General features: G+C 40.1%; 1 protein-coding gene across 2 annotated transcripts in view; it reads right to left on the bottom strand.

Moving 5' to 3' along the window:
* Positions 1-20,792, bottom strand: part of LOC109872476 (syntaxin-binding protein 1) — a 43,421-nt gene extending 22,629 nt beyond the window's left edge. For both annotated transcript variants that reach the window (XM_031806535.1, XM_031806539.1), the window contains exons 1-13: positions 20,601-20,792; positions 12,014-12,063; positions 10,924-11,005; positions 10,740-10,816; positions 10,270-10,348; positions 9,615-9,718; positions 7,090-7,238; positions 6,712-6,796; positions 6,137-6,267; positions 5,103-5,210; positions 4,896-4,956; positions 4,694-4,759; positions 4,319-4,399 (exon numbers count right to left, since the gene is read on the bottom strand). In XM_031806535.1, the coding sequence (XP_031662395.1) occupies positions 4,319-4,399; positions 4,694-4,759; positions 4,896-4,956; positions 5,103-5,210; positions 6,137-6,267; positions 6,712-6,796; positions 7,090-7,238; positions 9,615-9,718; positions 10,270-10,348; positions 10,740-10,816; positions 10,924-11,005; positions 12,014-12,063; positions 20,601-20,637 (1,110 nt within the window). In that variant the 5' untranslated portion in view covers positions 20,638-20,792. The remainder of the gene's footprint in view (positions 1-4,318; positions 4,400-4,693; positions 4,760-4,895; positions 4,957-5,102; positions 5,211-6,136; positions 6,268-6,711; positions 6,797-7,089; positions 7,239-9,614; positions 9,719-10,269; positions 10,349-10,739; positions 10,817-10,923; positions 11,006-12,013; positions 12,064-20,600) is intronic.
* Positions 20,793-21,131: the final 339 nt, after the last annotated feature.

Below are 21,131 nucleotides of genomic sequence, written 5' to 3'. Positions count from 1 at the left end.
ACAATATGGGACCCCATTTTGCTATCTCTTCCCCCTAATCTTACAGATACCCTAAGAAGTGTCGATATAAACATTTTAGGAGTCTGTTGGTCAAATGGACCCTTGTCGCTTTCTTGTATAAAATGATTATGTTGTCGTATAGGCCTCAATACCTCAATAAAATAAGGGTATTTTACACACTACAGCCACACATTTTGTGACAGTAACATTAATAAAGGCATGTAAGGAACATAGATTTGAAAAAAACATGAGCTGGCGCACACCCAGAAAAATTAGTTTGTGTGGAGGTGCTGACTAATGGCAAATAAACTATAAACTATCAAAATAAAGAAAGTCACACACTCCATATATTAACTCCCAGTAATTTAATGGACATTTACCAACATTTCGGCAGCACTGTGCCTTCCTCAGGGTAATGTCATGAATACTTGAACCAGGTTATGTAGACAAACAGTGCAATTAGTGCAACCAATGACAAGAGTGAGGGGTGTGTCATAATGATTAAGTTAATTAAAATGAATTAGTGAAACTGTTAAAAAAAAAAAAAAAGTTTATGGCATATTAAATATATTACGCTATTGTTATCATATTAAAAACATAATTGAATATTGTACATCATATTAGCATCAAAATACATTATTGTTTAATTCAATTTCACATAATTGTTTCGTATTTCATTTCAGATTTGTTACATGTAATCGTTTGGTTCAACCTTAATGTATAACGAGCATCATCAATGGGGGAAAATAGTAGGTGTACGCTAATAAGCTGTAGAAAGAATATATACGTTTATAAGACTTGTTCATAAAATAAAGAATTGTTCATAAGAAGGGCCTGAGATCAAAGTCAACATTCAGGCCAATCAGGGGTCAATGTTTTTAGATAGGATATCCAGTAAGCCTCCCTTTGTAGTTGTCGGATCTCGATGTTACCTCCTCTCCTTGGTAGAGCAACATGTTCAATGCCTGTGTATTTGAGGGAGGAGATGGGATGGTTAGCTTCAACAAAGTGAGCTGCTACTGGATAGTCAATGTTCTTACACCTGATTGAGCTGCGGTATTCAGCTGTGCGTTGTTTTAATTGTCTTTTCGTTTGTCCTACGTAGGCTTTTCCTAATGAACAGGTGATGAGATAGATTACTCCTTTGGTCTTGCATGAGATGACACCCCTAACAGGGATTTTTCGACCTGTGTGTAGTGTGGGTGTCTGAAGAAATACGTTTTTATAGTGCTATTGCACTGTGCGCATGAGCCACATTTGTAGTTCCCATTTGGGACAGGTGTCAAGAGTGTCTGAGTGGGCATGTCAGATCTCACCTAGCTATCACCAATATTGCGACCACGCTTATAGACCACCAGTGGGGGTTCCTTGAAGAGGTGTGCATTTTTTTTGTCTGATTGCAGAATATGCCAGTGCTTTTTCAGGATTGCTTTCATTTTCTCCGAACCCTTGGTGTACTTAGTGCAAAAGACAGTTGCGTTGTTTTTCTTCTTTGGTTGAGTTTTTAGTAATTCCTCTCTTGGTTTTTGAGATATTTTCATCATTGCAGCATCAAGAGTTTTGTCCTTGTAGCCTCCCATTTTGAATGTATCTGTCTTTTTTTTGAGCATTGCTGTCAAAATCTGTCTGGTGGCCACAGATTTGTTCAACCCTGCATAACTGGCTATATGGTAGACCCTTCTTGGGGGGAAGGGGATGCATACTATCCGCACACAGCAAGGTATTGCGTTCTGTGGGCTTTATGTGGAAGTCTGTGTGTAATGCATCACTTTGATAATCCATAAATCCAAGTAGTTTATTTTTCTCTCATCAGTCAGCATGGTGAATTTGAGGTATTCAGACCTCTCGTTTAGTAGAGTTTGGAGTTAATTTAGTTCCTGGTGACTTCCTTCCCAGAGCACAAAAACATAATCTATGTATCTCTTCCCTAGGAGTATTTTAGAAAGTCAGGGGTGTGTCTCTGTTTTTATAAAGGAGTGCTTCCTCAAATTGTCCCACATACAGGTTTGCATAGTTGGGGAAAAGGGGGAGCCCATGGCTACACCCCGAATTTGAAGGAAAAGTCTGACTCAAGGACAGAGTAATTATCGGATAATACCAGTTCAGTAAATTGTAAGATGCAACCATTGGATGGAGCAAGGGCAGAGTCTCTCTGCTGAAGGAAGTGTTGCAGCGCCTGCAAGCCTCCTGTGTGTGGGATGTTAGTGTACATGCTCTCCACATCAAAAGTGGCCAGCAGGGTGCCCTCTGGTATCCTTCATAAGCCCTCTATAAATGAGATCAGGTGACTAGTGTCTTTGGCATAAAATGGGAGATTCTCAACCATCAGTTTAATGTGGTAATCCACAAATTTAGAAATGTTGGATGTCACAGAGTCGATTGCTGCTACAATGGGTCTACCTGGAGGAGGACACACGTGTTTGTGTAATTTAGCGACTGTATAGAAAGTTGGTATCTTGGGAAATTTCACACATAGAAACTCAACTTATTTGTTGGTGATTTGTCCTGATTCTAAACAGCTTTCCACTATGGATTAGATATTATACTGGAATTCTAGGGTATGGTCACAATTCAGTTTGCGATAGAAGTCACCTTTAGATAGTTGTTGGCGACATTCATTCACATAGTCACATTTGTTTTATATCTTTATTTTATGAACAAGTCTTATAAATGTATATATTCTTTCTACAGATTATTAGCGTACAACTAATACGTTCCCCCTGTTGATGATGCTCATTATACATTAAGGTTGAACCAAACGATTACATGTAACAAATATGAAATTAAATACGAAACAATGATGTGAAATTGAATTAAACAATAATGTATGTTGATGCTAATATGATATATAATATTCAGTTATGTTTCTAAATGATAACAATCGCGTAATATATTTAATATGCCATAAACTATTGTTTTTTTTAACAGTTTCACTCATTTATTTTAATTAACTTAATCATTATGACACACCCCTCACTACTGCAATTGGTTGCACTAATTGCACTGTTTGTCTACATAACCTGGTTCAAGTATTCATGACATTACCCTGAGGAAGGCACAGTGCTGCCGAAAAGTTGGTAAATACCCATTAAATTACTGGGAGTTAATATATGGAGTGTGTGACTTTCTTTATTTTGATAGTCTATATAAGGAACATTAAACTGTTTTATGATAATGAAATGAATGTTATATTTTTGGGGATTAAAGTAATTAAAAATGAAGAGCAGAGAACGGAAATGGAATGTATAAGTCTTATTGTTTTGGCTATGTTTTGGTGTTTGGTTATGCTATGTTTTGGTGTTTGGTTATGCTATGTTTTGGTGTTTGTTGGTTATGCTATGTTTTGGTGTTTGGTTATGCTATGTTTTGGTGTTTGTTGGTTATGCTATGTTTTGGTGTTTGTTGGTTATGCTATGTTTTGGTGTTTGTTGGTTATGCTATGTTTTGGTGTTTGTTGGTTATGCTATGTTTTGGTGTTTGTTGGTTATGCTATGTTTTGGTGTTTGTTGGTTATGCTATGTTTTGGTGTTTGTTGGTTATGCTATGTTTTGGTGTTTGTTGGTTATGCTATGTTTTGGTGTTTGTTGGTTATGCTATGTTTTGGTGTTTGGTTATGCTATGTTTTGGTGTTTGTTGGTTATGCTATGTTTTGGTGTTTGTTGGTTATGCTATTTTTTGGTGTTGGTTATGCTATTTTTTGGTGTTGGTTATGCTATTTTTTGGTGTTTGTTGGTTATGCTATGTTTTGGTGTTTGTTGGTTATGCTATGTTTTGGTGTTTGTTGGTTATGCTATGTTTTGGTGTTTGTTGGTTATGCTATGTTTTGGTGTTTGTTGGTTATGCTATGTTTTGGTGTTTGTTGGTTATGCTATGTTTTGTGTTACCTTGTTTCATTTTGGAATTCAAATATATGTACAATCTCTTTACGATGTTGACCTGAAACAAGGAAAATTATATAATAACAATAATAGTTGAAAAAGATGTATCTAAGAATGGTCCCACCACCCAAAGGACATCCAGCCAACTTAACACAACTGTGGGAAGCATTGGAGTCAACATGGGGCCAGCATCCCTGTGGAACGCTTTCGACACCTTGTAGAGACCATGCCCCGACGAATTGAGGCTGTTCTGAGGGCAAAAGGGGGTGCAACTCAATATTAATGTTTTGTACACTCTATTTGTGCTATAATGCCAACTCCCTGTCACTTGTTGTTTGGCTTGACAATAACAGCAATGGAGTTGGCAAGAGTTCAAACAGATCACAAACATTTCACTTAAATGTATTCCAATTCCCTGGGCTCCCTGGTTATTCTGTTACCTGCTCAACACGACACAGCTTGTCCACCGTGCCCTGATATCGGTTCATACAGTCTTCAGCCAGGTGGAGGTGGGTAGAGTACTGAAACACAGGGAGGGGTGGATTCATTAGTGTACACAGTAGCAAAATCTATTTGCAGCCTGAAAAAAGGAAACAAGCATTTCTTATTGGACAACGTCAAGGTAGTCCCTCCGCGTTTCAGTAAATTGTCTCCCATTTGGTGTCACATTCATAGTCTTAATAGTCCACAGTGAAGGTCTTCTATGTATTATATTGCATAGCTGCCTAGGGAACCAGTTGTCTGTCTGAGCATGTTGTGTGTATTATTTCTGTGCTGGGACATCCATACAGTATCATATGGCTCATCATGCTTACCTTGCTTAGCTCTTTCTGATACTGCGGCATCTTCTTCAGCATCTGAGACAAGTCTTTCATTGTGGTCTGTAGCAAACCCAGAACAGCACATCACTGTTAGACACATACAGCAGTCTATACAGTACAGAGGGTTACGAAGGACACATCGCAGTTCAATAATGCAGTAGGTCGGTAGGACTAATAAAGACTGAGTTGCATGTACCTTCTCTCCTGTGTTCATCTTTTTGGTGGCTGAGAATTCTTTGAGGGAGCGGGTCACAGCCCTGTTTGAATGTGTGAGAGGGATAGATTTTTAAAAAAAGAGCTAAATAAAAGACCTATACAGGGCAGCAGGGCTTCCGTGCGTCTGTGTGTCCGTGCATGTATGTGTGTGAGAACCACGGGAGCATCCTATGTTTTAAAGACTTACGTGGTGACTTCGGCTATATGCTTGTGTCTGAGACTCATCCACAGGTCATCATCCTCATCCAGCAACACCGCCTTCTCCTTGACCTCCCCCATCCCACTGGTGTCATACCTGACAGACAGAGACAGAGCAAGAGACGAAAGCGAGAGGAGAGAGAGAGAGAGAAACAGGGAACCGAGTCAAACACAGAGAGATGTACAACATAAACGCTCATAACAGAAAAGATTGATCTGCCCAAATGTTTACTTAGAACTAAATAGGAAGCTACCGAACAAGATGACAATTCCTATCCAAACAAAACGAGAGATGGACCTATTGCTAGGCTGTGCCAGAGATAGAGATCCTATAATTCACATAGGGATAGAGATCCTATAATTCACATAGGGATAGAGATCCTATAATTCACATAGGGATAGAGATCCTATAATTCACATAGGGATAGAGATCCTATAATTCACATAGGGATAGAGATCCTATAATTCACATAGGGATAGAGATCCTATAATTCACATAGGGATAGAGATCCTATAATTCACATAGGGATAGAGATCCTATAATTCACATAGGGATAGAGATCCTATAATTCACATAGGAATAAAGATCCTATAATTCACATAGGGATAGAGATCCTATAATTCGCATAGGAATAGAGATCCTATAATTCGCATAGGAATAGAGATCCTATAATTCGCATAGGAATAGAGATCCTATAATTCGCATAGGAATAAAGATCCTATAATTCGCATAGGAATAAAGATCCTATAATTCACATAGGAATAGAGATCCTATAATTCGCATAGGAATAAAGATCCTATAATTCGCATAGGAATAAAGATCCTATAATTCGCATAGGAATAAAGATCCTATAATTCGCATAGGAATAAAGATCCTATAATTCACATAGGGATAGAGATCCTATAATTCGCATAGGGATAGAGATCCTATATGTTCTCTGTAATTCTGTGGTGCGAGGCCCAGTGCGTTGTGTGCGATGAACCCATTGCTGTGCCAGGCTGTGCCAGCGTGGGAGTGTTTACTTGTAGACGTCGTTCTCGATGCCCAGCAGGTCATAGCCCATGGCTTGGAGGGTGAGTTCATGGAGGATGGGAGAGACTGGGTCAAAGCCTCGGTCCAGAATCAGGAGTTGAGAGCGAGATTTGTCCGGACCCTAGGCAGGGCGGAGAGAAAGAGGGGGCCATATTAGCTGACAGGGACAGAGAGACAAATGGCTGGACAAAGAGTTTTACATTATGATTTGACTGTACTATTGTAGTTTCATAACCTCCAAAACGTCATGACGATCTACAATAGATTCAACTATTTCATTATTGTGAATGATACATTGATTTGACATAATGACATGTTTCATTGTAACCTAAAGGACAAAACATACCGTGCTGGCGAATGGGTAAAAGCAGCGGGTGACTGACCTATCGTACTTGTTTAATACCGTATTTATATTACAGTAGGTGTACTGTAATATGACATAGAGAATTGTACTTGTAACCAAGCTGCCTGTAAGATACTGTCAAATTCACAGAAATCCCTTTACAGTGTGTGTTATATCAGTTAAATCAGTGTGGCTTGTTGGTTGGCTGCTCCCCTGCCTCACCTCTCCCATGGTGGGGTCGTCTGCCTTGTAGCCATCTAGCTTGTCCTGCAGGAGCTGAGCCAGAGTGGCACAGTCTTTGTACTCCCTGAGTCAAGACAACAGAGTGGACAACAAACAGGCTGTTAGCTTTCCATCACACGTACAGAAGACTGAATCCTTCTAAGAATCCTCTCAGAGGAGGATGAATAGGCTATGTCCCAATCCACAAGGATGCTATGTTTGGAGGTAGGTAGCTGCCTTGGGATTGATACATAGCCTATACATTCCATTCTGGTCTGTCTGGGACTCAAACGAAGCACCAGCCACCACTACAGAAGCCAGTATAGATGAAACCGGAGCAGTAATTGATATTGCTGTAGCTCTCTCGCTCTTTCTTACCCTCTGTATCTGATGCCAGGGTATTCCTTCAGGGTGTTGCAGAGAGTGGCGATCTGCTCAGCACAACGCGCCAACATGTTGTGCTTGATGTCAGCTTTGTAGGGGCTGTAGAAGTCCTGGAAGGCATCTGTCTTGTCCAGGGAAAACACCTAGATACACACAGAGAAATAATCAAATCAATGAAATGTATTTTATTAGGCTGTTTTTACATCAGCAGTAACAACTTGCTTTACAGTTTCCCGTCCTATACACAAAAATGTTGGTCACTTTTGCAAAAATCCTAGGTTTTCCAGAAATCCTGGTTGGAATATTCCTGGAATCAGGATAGAATGAGCAAGAAATCTGTGAATCCTCCAACCAGGAATTTATCAATTTGGGCGAAAATAACAAAAGTTTGTAACCCTATCCAGTGGAGATGCAGGGCCAGACCTGCAGGTGGCACTGTAGCAGTGTGTGAGACTGTGTGGGTGAGATAATATAATCCTATTTGACTGCATTGATTCCCAAATGACTGACAATACAGTACGGTGTTGTAGGATCAGATGGGACATCTTTCATTAATTCCTCCAGCCTTGAGAAAGGCAGTTAAACCCCAACAACAACTGCTCCCTGGGCTCCGATGATGTGGACATCAATTAAGGCAGCCCCCCCCCCCCCCCCCTTGTACCTCTCTGATTCAGAGAGGTTGAGTTAAATGCGGAAGACACATTTCAGTTGAATCCACTCAGTTGTGCAAATGACTATGAATCCCTTTTCCCCTTCCCATTTCTTTCCCTTATGACTGATTTCTGAAATCAAATCAAGCTTTATTTATACAGCACATTTCCGACATGGTATGCAACGCAAAGCGCTTTACAGGGAAAAACAAACAAATAAAACATTTAGAAAATAAAAACTGAAATATTTACTACACAACAAACACAAGATAGGAACTAAATAATAACACAAACTGAACAACTAAAAAGCACCCTAATGAAAAGGAAAGCAAATGTGTGTTAAAATCTATTTTAAATATGTTCACAGTTTCGGTTCCCTGGCAGTCTATTCCAGAGGCTGGGGACATAATAACTAAAGGTTGATACTCCATGCTTCTTGGTCCTAGGCTTTGGGATAGTTAAAATGCCAGCGCCAGAAGACCTGAGGGACCTAATGGCTACATAACTTAAAAGCATGTCTGACATGTACTGGGGTGCGCAATCGTGGATTGATTGAAAAACCAATAGAAACATCTTAAAATTCATTCTAAAACTCACAGGCAGCCCGTGCAGAGACCTTAAAACCGGTGTAATGTGTGCTCTCTGGTCTTGGTCAGTACCCGTGCTGCAGCATTCTGTATGTTTTGAAGTTGACCAATGGCTTTCTTGGGTAGACCAGACAGGAGAGCATTACAGTAGTCAAGCTTGCTTGTAATAAAAGCATGGATGAGTCTCTCTGTATCAGCCTGAGAGAGATTGGTTTGATTTAAAATGGCCACACCTTGGCAATGTTCCTCAGGGGGTAAAAAGCTATTTTGGTCATATATCCATTTGAAATTTAGTTCAGAATCTAAAATAACACCTAGGTTTAATCTTTGATTAAAATGTGAGGCTAGATTCTCTCTCTGTGCTTTGGTTCCAACGATAAGTACCTCGGTCTTGTCTTGATTTAGCCAGAAGAAGTTGTAAATACAAGTATTTAAATCACTAATACAGTGTAATCATTTATCTGTGGAACTAAAATCCTCTGGTAACACAGAAATGTAGACTCACTGCATAGCAGTGAAAATCAATGCTAGGCTTTCTGATAACAGTGCCAAATGCCCCATGACATACAGTAAGCGACAGTTTATTTCCAAACTAAAACTTCCTATTTCTTCTCAGCCATGCCTCCCTTCATCCACTCTACTAAACCAATAATGTGTGTCAGTCAGGCAGGCTCTCCCTTTCCCATGCACCACTGCAACCAGCACCTTCAAACGCTCGAGCCCATCTGTTGACCGTCACATGACAACAATCCCTCTAGTGTGCAAACAACTTCCCGCTGTCACACAACCCTCCTCCGGCTCCCATTGGCTCCCTGGCCAGCATTTTGATGCATCCACCAATGAGGTGAGGGATTAGAGATGGACTGGGAGGAAGGGAGGCTGGGCGACGTGGCATCCCCACCCACCCTTCATCTCCTTCTCATCCCCACACCGTCCCCTGTAGGATTAATTCAAGAGGACAACAGAACAGCAGAGGATTGGAGGCACAGCAAAGCCATGGCCTGGCTAAAGCCACTCTGCTCTGGAACATTCCATCAGGAGAAAGAGGAGAGGAGACTACCCCAGCTCATTCAGCAATCCCTCCCCCACTCCTCCCCTACTCTACCTATACTCCTCCCCCTCTCCCACTCTCCACTGGTGTTTCCTTCTGTGTCCCCTCCTGCTTACCCCCCCCCCCCCTAATCATAATCCTTCCCCTTTCCTCCTCCTCCTCTCTCTCTATGTATCTCTCCCACAGTCTTTCTATCCCTCGCCAGAGACAGAGGGGCAGATAGGCTCTTACCTGTGACTCATAGGGCAGAAAGGCGATGTGGATCTCAGTCAAGGTCTTCATGGCTTTGGACGCACGGGATTTTGTCAACAGATTGAACAATGTATCTGGGATTGCTGGGAGTTGGGGGGGAGTGAAAAAAAACATGAAATTATTGAAAATTGAAATTTGATGAAATTAAAGGATGAAAATAATAGGGAAATAGAATAGAAATCTATATACTCCTACAAAAAAATATAGAACCTAAAAGGGGTCTTCGGCTGTCCCCATAGGAGAACCCTTTGAAGAACCCTTGTTGGTTCCAGGTAGAACCATTTTGGTTCCAAGTAGAATCGTTTTTGGTTCCAAGTAGAATCCTTTCCACAGAGGGTTCTACATGAAACCCCAAATGGTTCTACCTGGAACCAAAAAGGGGTTTTCCCAGGAACCAAAAAGGGTTCTCCTATGGGGACAGCTGAAGAACCATTTTGGAAGAGAGAGTGTACTGTGTAAGGTTGACATTGAGTGTTGGTATTGTGGCAAAGAGGAGTTGTCTGCTAGTCTGTTCCCAGTACTCGAGGAGAATCAGATATAAAGGCATCATCAGACTGCTCCAAACTCAAATTCATATACTGTATACAATACACGATGGTACAAAGTTGTCCCATGTCTCTCCAATATAACTCACTGTCAGTGAAGAAGACGTGAGCTCCTCTGTATCTGGGCGACCGCGGGTCTCTGAAGTCATCTATGAGTGCCTCCACAGTCTGGGTAGGAGAAGGAACATCACAAATCTTACCAAAGAACGCTAAAGCTTTTTTGCTCCTTCGTGTCTCAGATGGTAGAGCATGGCGCTTCCAATGCCAGGGCTGTGGGTTTGATTACACTGGAACCGCCCATAAGTAAATGTCTGCATGCACTACAGTAAATCACTTTGGATAAAGAGTTAAGGGGCGGCAGGGTAGCCTAGTGGTTAGACCGTTGGACTAGTAACCGGAAGGTTGCAAGTTCAAATCCCCGAGCTGACCAGGTACAAATCTGTCATTCTGCTCCTGAACAGGCAGTTAACCCACTGTTCCTAGGCCGTCATTGAAAATAAGAATTTGTTCTTAACTGACTTGCCTAGTTAAATAAAGGTTCAAAAATTGGTTCCAATACCTCATCATTGGGAGTTATTAGGTAGATGGCCTCCATACTGGGGAGAGGCTCTCGCTTCTTGCCAATGTCTTCAACAACTGTACAGGATAGGAGAGAAAAGCACAGTCATTCAGTTAGCCTTTGAAGTGATGCTGAACGTTGAGCGTGCATGTGCGTGTGTGATGTTGACGGGAGTGGTACTCACTGGTGATGCCATCTGACATGATATCTGTCATCTTACAGCAGGATGACATCATCCTCATGCTTAGCTTGTCTACTACCAGAACCTGGGGGAGGACAGGGACGAGGTTTACAGGATGTCAAGGGTTGTATCCTAAATGGCACCCTATTCCCTATATAGTGTGCGACTTTTGACTTGGGCTCATAGGGCACTGGTCAAAAGTAGTGTACTATGAAGGTAATAAGGTGTCATATGGGCGCAGACAATTACTATCATGTACTATCACATACACAGTCATTCATAACCAAGAATGTCATTGATATAAAATATTTGGCATGGGTAACCAGATCCTCAAAAAGTTCTACAGCTGCACCGTCGGCATCAGTTGCCATACCAGCATCACCGCCTGGTATGGCAACTGCTCAGCATCTGACCGTAAAGGCGCTACAGAGGGTAGTGCGTACGGCCCAGTACATCATTGGGACCAAGCGTCCTGCCATCCAGGACCATCCAGGACCTACATACTGTTCCTAGGCCGCCATTGAAAATAAGAATCTGTTCTTAACTGACTTGCCTAGTTAAATAAAGGTAAAATAACAAATTTAAATACTAGGCGATTTCAGAGGAAACCCCCAAAATTGTCAGACTCCAGTCACCCAAGTCATAGACTGTTCTCTATGCTACCGCACTGCAAGGGATACAGGAGCTCTAAGTCTAGGTCCAAGAGGCTTCTAAACAGCTTCTGCCCCTAAGCCATAAGACTACTGAACAATTCATCAAATGGCCACACAGACTATTTACATTGACACAAACCCCCCCATTTGTTTTTACACTGCTGCTACTTGCTGTTTATTATCTATGCATAGTCACTTTAACCCTACATACATGAACAAATTACCTTGACTTACCTGTATCCTCGCACACTGACTCTGTACCGTTACTGTTCTTTTATTGTGTTACTTTTTATTATTTTTTATTTTATTCTGTAAATATTTTTTTTACTCTTTCTTGAACTGAATTGTTAGTTAAGGGCTTGTAAGTAAGCATTTCCCGGTAAGGTCTACACCTGTTGTATTCAGTGCGTGTGACAACGTTTTATTTTATTTGCCCATACCTTCCATTCGCCCTTCTTGTGCACCTTCTTGATGACATCATTCATAATCTCTGTAAACGGAGGAATAATTGATTAGCACACACTTCAACTTACATTAAACTGTTCTGTGCTAAAAAGCACAAGCACTGTAGGCTATTGGCCCCTTGTGTCGCACCCTGATCTGTTTCACCTGTCTTTGTGCTATTTGCCCCCCTCCAGGTGTCGCCCATCTTCCTCATTATCCCCAGTGTATTTATACCTGTTTTCTGTTGCCAGTTCGTTCTGTTTCGTCAAGCCTACCAGAGGTTTTTCCCGTGCTCCTTTCTTTCTCTAGTTCCTGTTTTCTAGCTTTCCCGGTTTTTGGCCATTCTGCCTGCCCTGATCTTGAGCTTGCCTGCCATTCTGTACCTTTCAGACTCTGCTCTGGACTTCTGACCTCTGCCTGCCCTGACCCTGAACCTGCCTGCCATTCTGTACCTTTCAGACTCTGCTCTGGACTTCTGACCTCTGCATGCCCTTAACCTGTCGTTTGCCTGCTGTCCTGTTTTTGTAATAAACTTTTATTACTTCAAAACTGTCGGCATCTGGGTCTTTTCCTGAGCCTTGACACCTTGTATACAGTTTAGTCTCCCAAGGTCATCCTTCCGAATCTCGTCTCGTTGACTCAAACTAATGGAACAACTTGAGCGAAGCCTGGGTATCTAAGCATAATGCTTCAGGTATAAAAGGGCATATTAGATATTCTGTTCTAGTGAATTGTTAGTTTAGGTGGGTGACAGACGGTGTTAGCAGTGATGGCACAGCCACAGTTGGAATTTAATGGGCTCCGGTGAGGGGTCTGAAGTGAGCGGTTATACCAATGTAACACTCATTACATCTTGTGAGGAGTCTGGGAACCTGGTGCCCCGTTGGAACCATCTGGGAGACAGTTCATGCATCCCAAATGCCAGTCTGTGGTAATGGAGAGGGGGGAAGGATCAGCTTTGAATCTATAGTTTAAAAGCTGGCCCATCTATCTACTGGAATGAGTCAGTGAGAGAGACACACAGCAATCACAAGGCCTAATCTCTTCCAATCCTCTTACGCCACGGAACCGCCAGGGTCGCTATTTCTGGGCTCTTTCTGTACCACAGGATGTGATGTCACAGGGAAACCTGTTGACACACACGCATGTTCGATTTGGCTAGTATTTAAAAAAAAACTCCATTAAATACATTCATCAGTGTTATTTGATTTTAAATAAGTATACGTATTAAATGAGTAGTAGCTACAGTGCCTTCAAAAAAAGTATTCACACCCCTTGACTTTTTCCACATTTTGTTGTGTTACAGCCTGAATTTCCAATGGATTAAATTGAGATTTTGTGGGACTGATCTACACACAATAACCCACAATGCAAAGTGGAATTTTGATTTTAGAAATGTCTTGAGTTAACTATTCAAACCCTTTGTTATGGCTAGCCTAAATACTTTCATGAGTAATAATGTGCTCAAAAAGTAACATAATGAATTGCATAATAGGTGTTTAACATTTTTTTTATGATTACCCCATATCTGTACCCCACACAAACAATTATCTGTATCAACTACAAAGACCAGGCAGGTTTTCCAATGCTTCGCAAAGAAGGGTACCTATTATTAGATGGGTACAAATAAAAAAAGCAGACACTGAATATCCCTTTGAGCACGGTGAAGTTATTAATGACACTTTTGGTGGTGAATCAATACACCCAGTCACTACAAAGATACAGGTGTCCTTCCGAACTTAGTTGCCGGAGAGGAAGGAAACCGCTCAGGGATTTCACCATGAGGACAATGGTGATTTTAAAACAGTTACAGAGTTTAATGGCTATGATAGGAGATAACTAAGGATGGATCAACAACATTGTAGTTGCCTTAATGACAGAGTAAAAAGAAGGAAATCTGTACAGAATAAAAATATTTCAAAACATGCATCCTGTTTGTAATAAGGCACTAAAGTAATTCTGCAAAAAATGTGGCAAAGAAATTAACTTCTTGTCCTGAATACAAAGCATTATGTTTGGGGCAAATCTAACACAACACATCACTGAGTACCAGTCTTCATATTTTCAAGCATGGTGGTGGCTGCATCATGTTATGGGTATGCTCATCAACGGCAAGGACTAGGGAGTTTTTTGGGTAGGATAAAAATAAAACGGAATAGAGCTAAACACAGGCAAAATTCAAGAGTAAAAACCCAGTTCAGTCTGCTTTCCAACAGACACTGGGAGACAAATTCATCATTCAGCAGGACAATAATCTAAACTCAAGGCCAAATATACACTGGAGTTGCTTACTAAGACGACATTGAATGTTCCCGAGTGGCCTTGTTTTAGTTTTGACTTATATCTGCTTGAAAATCTAAGGCAAGACTTTAAAATGGCTGTCTAGCAATGGTCAACAATGAACTTGACAGAGCTTGAAGAGTTTTAAAAATAATAAATGGGCAAATATTGTACAATCCAGGTGTGCAAATCTCTTAGAGATTTACCCAAAAAGACTCACAGCTGTGAACGTTGCCAAAGGTGATTCTAATACAGTATGTATTGACTCAGGGGGTTGAATACTTATATAATCAAGATATATTATGGTTTTATTTTTAAATTGAATTTTCTTCCACTTTGACATTACAGAGTATTTTGTGTTGAAAATCAATCGATTTTAATCCGAATTTGTACCACAACAAAATGTGGGAAAAGTCAAGGGGTGTGAATACTTTCTGAAGGCTCTGTATATCCTTCATCCCCAGCTTAAAATGATTATTACATAGAGCATGGATCCTAAAAGCCAGTGACAGAAGTATTTGGCTGTTGTGTCAGGATACACGATTTAAAAAATTGTTCCAAAAGGGCTCTTCCGCTATCCCCATAGGAGAACCCTTTTTGGTTCCAGGTAAAACCTTTTTGGTTCCAGGTAGAACCTTCTGTGAAAAGGGTTCCACATGGAACCCAAAAACGGTTCTACTTGGAACAAAAATGTTTCAACATGGAACCAAAAATAGTTATTCAAAGGGTGTAGCATAGTATGGCTCTCTGCTTTCTAAATTAATCTTAACATGCATTACCTCCATTGAAAGACAAAACAAGACAATGTCACAAATATACAGTGCCTTGCGAAAGTATTCGGCCCCCTTGAACTTTGCGACCTTTTGCCACATTTCAGGCTTCAAACATAAATATATCAAATTGTATTTTTTTGTGAAGAATCAACAACAAGTGGGACACAATCATGAAGTAGAATGACATTTATTGGATATTTCTAACTTTTTTAACAAATCAAAAACTGAAAAATTGGGCGTGCAAGGCACTGTATAACAATCAATCAACTCAATCATTGTTAACATTTCAGAAATCAAGAACAAAAATGTGCCTATATGCTTCATTCAAACACTGTTGTTGTTTTGAATATGGGTCGGGTGGTTTGATAATTGAGGTGACATGTCTATCAGTGAATGAGTTCTGTATCCAATTACCCAACTGGATTAGTTAGGGGAAATTTCCCCAATGCCCCATGAAAGAGTCAGTCAGCATCAACAAACGAAGAAGCTGCTTTGGGATGGGAGATAATGGCTGTATCTCAAATGCCGCCCTATTCCCTATATAGTGCACTACCTTCGACCAATGCCAATAGGGCTCTGGTCAACATTTGTTAACTATATAGGGAATAGGGTGCCATTGGGGACGCATCCACTAAACTCCTCCTGTTTGTCTGAGCTGGACAACCACAACTATTGTGTCTCAGAAGATAAACAGAAGAGCCAACCTACTGGGCCAAAACTGGTTGAATCAACGTTGTTTCAATGTAATTTGCCAATGTATTGTGACGCGGAATCTACGTGCAAATACATTGGATTTGAAAAAAGTCATCAACATAAACATATTTTTTGGGAGAGTTAAATTTCAACCAGGATTATTATGTCATCGTGGTAACCAAATTTCAACAGACAAACCTTGTATACAATATGTTGAATTTGTACCTTTAAAACAACATCAGATCTTCAAAGTTATATCCACTATCAGAAATAAACAATAGGCTGTGCAGCATAATTGGTCTATCCACAGCTACACTTTGGTCTCCCATCTAGGGTTTTAAACAAGACCTGCTTAGCTATGATATTTGTAACTGACTATTACCAGTGTGCTATTGTGAGAGTTTAATAATATAACTAAATCAAATCAAACTTTATTTAAAGTGCATTTAAAGTTTGATTTGATTTAGTCCTACTCTTTCATTTAGGCTTTTTGGGGTGAGATGGAGATGTGAAACCAACATATCAATTATTAACTAACCCACTGCGCACAAACTGGTTGATTCAACATTCCTTAAACGTAATCAGTCAACGTATTATGACGTGGAATCTACAATTTGTCACTGACTATTATCAATGTGCCATTGTGAGAATGATGGCTGAGAGATCTCCACTTGAAAACTAAGATTCACTGTTACTATCGAGGTAGATTTAAAAGAGCAAAGTAAATGGGACCATACTTTATCACTCATATCTCATCCATTATGCTATTTAGGCCTAATATAGCAATTGGAAAGTCATCAACGGCTATCGTTTCAATTCAACCCAAAATTAAACTAGACAATACAATAGGCCTAGGGCTGTGAATGCAATGATATTTAGTGATATTGAATTCAAATCAAATCAAATCCAATCAAATCAAATTTATTTATATAGCCCTTCGTACATCAACTGATATCTCAAAGTGCTGTACAGAAACCCAGCCTAAAACCCCAAACAGCAAGCAATGCAGGTGTAGAAGCACGGTGGCTAGGAAAAACTCCCTAGAAAGGCCAATACCTAGGAAGAAACCTAGAGAGGAACCAGGCTATGTGGGGTGGCCAGTCCTCTTCTGGCTGTGCCGGGTGGAGATTATAACAGAACATGGCCAAGATGTTCAAATGTTCATAAATGACCAGCATGGTTGAATAATAATAAGGCAGAACAGTTGAAACTGGAGCAGCAGCACAGTCAGGTGGAAGTCGAAATTGTGTTCGGTTGTCAGATATCAACTTTTGAAGCAGATGTATCTTCTGCTTGGAGAGTTCCATCTGTTCCACTGACTTATTCTGGCTTTAATTCCAGTTTGTTGCAGCAATAATGTGCGCAGAATTTCAAAAGGCATTGATCACTTGCACCGTGTACTTTTAAAGGGGCAATCAGCAGTTGCTACAAACATTTTTGGATCGACAAATAAATAATAAATACCTATTGATTCTTGAAGAGTATAACTTATAAATGCCTCATGAGTCTAGCTCAGCTGTTGTACCCCATCAGGAACCAAACTATAAGCTTGTTTTACTCCGATGTTTGTAAACAAAGTAAATGTAAACAAACACCACATAGCCTCAAAACATGGTTTAAACTATAGTTTTAATGTCATGGATGGTCAGTCCTTTTCCGTCGCTCTGTCTATGAATGTACGAGTGGTTAAATTTCTCCAACCCCCATTCCTCAGCTTTTTACCAAAACAGGGGTGGGGTCAGTGATAGATATTTGGTTGACAACTAAACCAAAAATCAGACATTGTTTTTCCATTGGAGTTTGGTTGTGCTTTTAGATTGTTGAAAGCAGTGATAACACATTGGAAATTCAACAAACTTTTCTGTCTTTTTGAGTGGGTGTTTTCATCCATTTCCAATTTATTATACAGTATTTGTCATACCCATAGATATTTGTCTGTATGCCAATAAAAGTCTTCAGGATTAAGAGCAAAACAACCCATAAAATGTAAGGGACAGGCTCAACAAACTGAACACCAACAGTATTCCTTGTGAACACAGTACTACAATGTGTGATTTTCTGGAAGTCCAGCATAGCTAGCAGTTGGTGATGCTGAATGTTACTGGTGGCTGGGTGGAGTTGGAGACCACAGCTCACTTTACACCAGGGGCACAAACTCTGAATCACCATAGCACCATCCTGTCTCACCTCAATCAAATACAGTGGATATCTGAGGAGCAGGGTTGGAGTATGTAACGGTTCTCTTTAGTTGAAGGAGAGGCGGCCCAAAATGCGGCGTGATGATGATTCATGTTTGTTTAATGAAGAAAAAACTACACATGAATAAACTAACGACAACAATAAACGTGAGACTTCAAAACAGCCCTATCTGGTGCAAACACAAAGACAGGAACAATCACCCAAACACACAGTGAAACCCAGGCTACCTAAATATGGTTCCCAATCAGAGACAATGACGAACACCTGCCTCTGATTGAGAACCATATCAGGCCAAACATAGAACTAGACAAACTAGACAATTAACATAGAATGCCCAACCAGATCACACCCTGACCAACCAAAACATAGAAACATACAAAGCAAACTATGGTCAGGGTGTGACAGAGTAACGGATTACATGTACAAAAAAAGATAACTGTAATCCTTTACGTTACCAGTAAAATAATATTGTAATCAGATTACAGATACTTGAAAAACTAGATGAATACTTTAAATTCAGAAAGGAGGTTTAATTATTATAATTTTTTGACACTTCTCTGTTTTCTCAATGACATTCAAATCTGCATTGAAAAAAGGCTCAAGTTTAAGGTGGTTCCACCTGAGCGAGTCTGACCACAAGTCAGAGACCACTATGATGACACCGAATGTGTTTGATTGATCGCGGGAAAAGAGCAGGAATAGGCTTTGTAGGCTACAGTCCAAGCTATGTCTTCCAATGGTGTGACTGCTGTTGGCACCCAAAGATTATCCAACTTGAATAAACACTTGGAGGTAAGGATGACAGCAGTGGTTTAGTCTACGGCGATACGGATATCACTTATTATTGATATCTACATAGCGCATTGATGTGAATCACACTGCTGCTCTCTCATTTTGCTATTTGCGCCTTACGGATTGTGGTTGTTGTGGATGGCTGTTCACAAATGTAAATGTGTATTTGAACCCAATAATGGTTGAACTCAAATAGTTTAAGCTGCCTATTAATCATTGTTTTTGAAACTAGTCGACAGCCAGTGAAAAATGCGCTCTTGCAACATCTGCATAGTGGGTATCCCAGCTTTAGGAATAAAAGAGGGGCTTTTAATTGCTCAGTCTAATTCATGCTGATAAAAGAAATACATCCATAGGCATAATGGACACATGCTCAAACTCGCACACTTTTGATAGATTTAAAGGGGCAATCTGCAGTTGCTACATACATTTTTGGACTTGTAAAGATATAATGTAATCGTATTATTATATGTAGTAGAAAGCGATGGGTAGAAGAAGTGTACATAACCAACCCATAAAGTAAAATTTAACATCCATATATGGCCAGCTATGTAAACGTTAACATTGAACCACATCTATTGCAGGATAAATCAATTGGTAACATACATGTTTGTGTTCTTCTAATGCCACTTAAGGGGAATGTAATCTAAAAGTAACTGAATGTAATCAGATTATGTTACTGAGTTTGGATAATCCAAAAGTTACGTTACTGATTACAATTTTAGACAGGTAACTATTAACTGTAATGGATTACATTTAGAAAGTAACCTACCCAAGTGACCTACCAAACCCCGCTGAGGAGGTATTAAATAGCGGATACCCACGCAATAACAACACACGTTAACCCCAATATCTCTATTCCCCTGTCTACCATACCATAAATAAATGAAAGACTGCCAGCCAAACATTTAACATATTTAAGACTGAAGTTGCATTGTGGAATTATTGTTTTCACTTTTTCATGCATGGATAAGGTCTTGCTTTTTATGTGCATAATGGGGAAACTAGGTTATATGCCTGTTCTTGAATTAATTGCCTTCAACACAGCAGATTTATTTTAAAAGCCACAATACAAAGTAATAGGCCTACACCAGTAGAGGCTGCTGAGGGGAGGACGGCTCATAATAATGGCTGGAACGGAGAAAATTGAATGGCATCAAACACATGGAAACCATGTGTTTGATCCCACTCCAGAAATTCTGCCCCAGGCATTACAATGAGCCTGTCCTCCCCAATTAAGGTGCCACCTGTGGCCTACACGTTTACATCCACAAAATAAGAGATTTTCCCCTTTCGTGGTGGCTTTAGGTAACTGAGTGTGGAGCTGTATTGTGGTGGATCCATGCAGCAAGGAGCACTATGACAGTGGAAGAGCTTAATCCGTATGGATTTAGCGCATGTGGATTTACCCGAAACGACAATTTCATAGTGCAACTCACTACAAAACAAATGCCAGTATTGTACAGTGCACATAATTAAAACCCAATATTAAAAGACCAACATTTTCCTATATCTAATGATGCAGAGATATAGGATAATCGAGAGTGCGTTAGTGCGCCTTTACGCACTTTGAGCAATCCTATCGAACGTGAGACGCACTAGATTTGTACTTTCAATAGGTCTACTTCTGGACCAGTTTTTGGCCAAAAAATGTATTTAAATTTTGTTTGAAATACAAATTGAGATCTAAATAAAATAGTAATTCAAACCAACTAAATAGCCTAAATGAATAGAATGTCCAAAATAAAGCAAAAAATAAAATAGCCTAGGCCAACGCCACAATACAAAATAACCATAGCGCATAGACCTACATAAGAAGTGATTAAACAAAAATACATATTCTTACTTTCTCCCACAATGGCTTTTAGTCCGAGTGGTGCCATGGTGATGATGTCTCTGTCGTGGCCGTGTCTCCGCCTCCCCTTTTCTTTCGCTCTCTACTCTACCCAACCACCGCTAATACTGTGTAGGACTGTAGGCCGCGGGACAACATCCAAAGTGATTGCAGAGCGACCGTATTGCTTCGAAAATAATCCCTTCCACGCCTCCACAAACGTGCCGATTTCAACTGTCTGTCATACAATGTCACGGACAACATACTTCAACTTTTAATAGACATCCACATATTCTATGTTTAGCTGTTTGCAGTGGTATTATTTATCAAGTGAAATAAAGTTATTGTATTTATGAACTATTTTAATAGGTTAGAATAAATAGCAGTTATGGGCCTAGTAATTTGTATACAACAAGTAGGATATTGTACAACCCTAATGGAATAAATGTCATGATCAGACCATTGAATTCTTATTTTAACATACTGTATTTTCACAGCAACTGCAATAGGATAAAACACAATAGACTACATTGGCTACATTAT

Source organism: Oncorhynchus kisutch, linkage group LG3 (assembly GCF_002021735.2).
Source record: "Oncorhynchus kisutch isolate 150728-3 linkage group LG3, Okis_V2, whole genome shotgun sequence".
NCBI classification, from domain to species: domain Eukaryota; kingdom Metazoa; phylum Chordata; class Actinopteri; order Salmoniformes; family Salmonidae; genus Oncorhynchus; species Oncorhynchus kisutch.
This window is presented reverse-complemented; position numbering and strand designations above follow the sequence as displayed.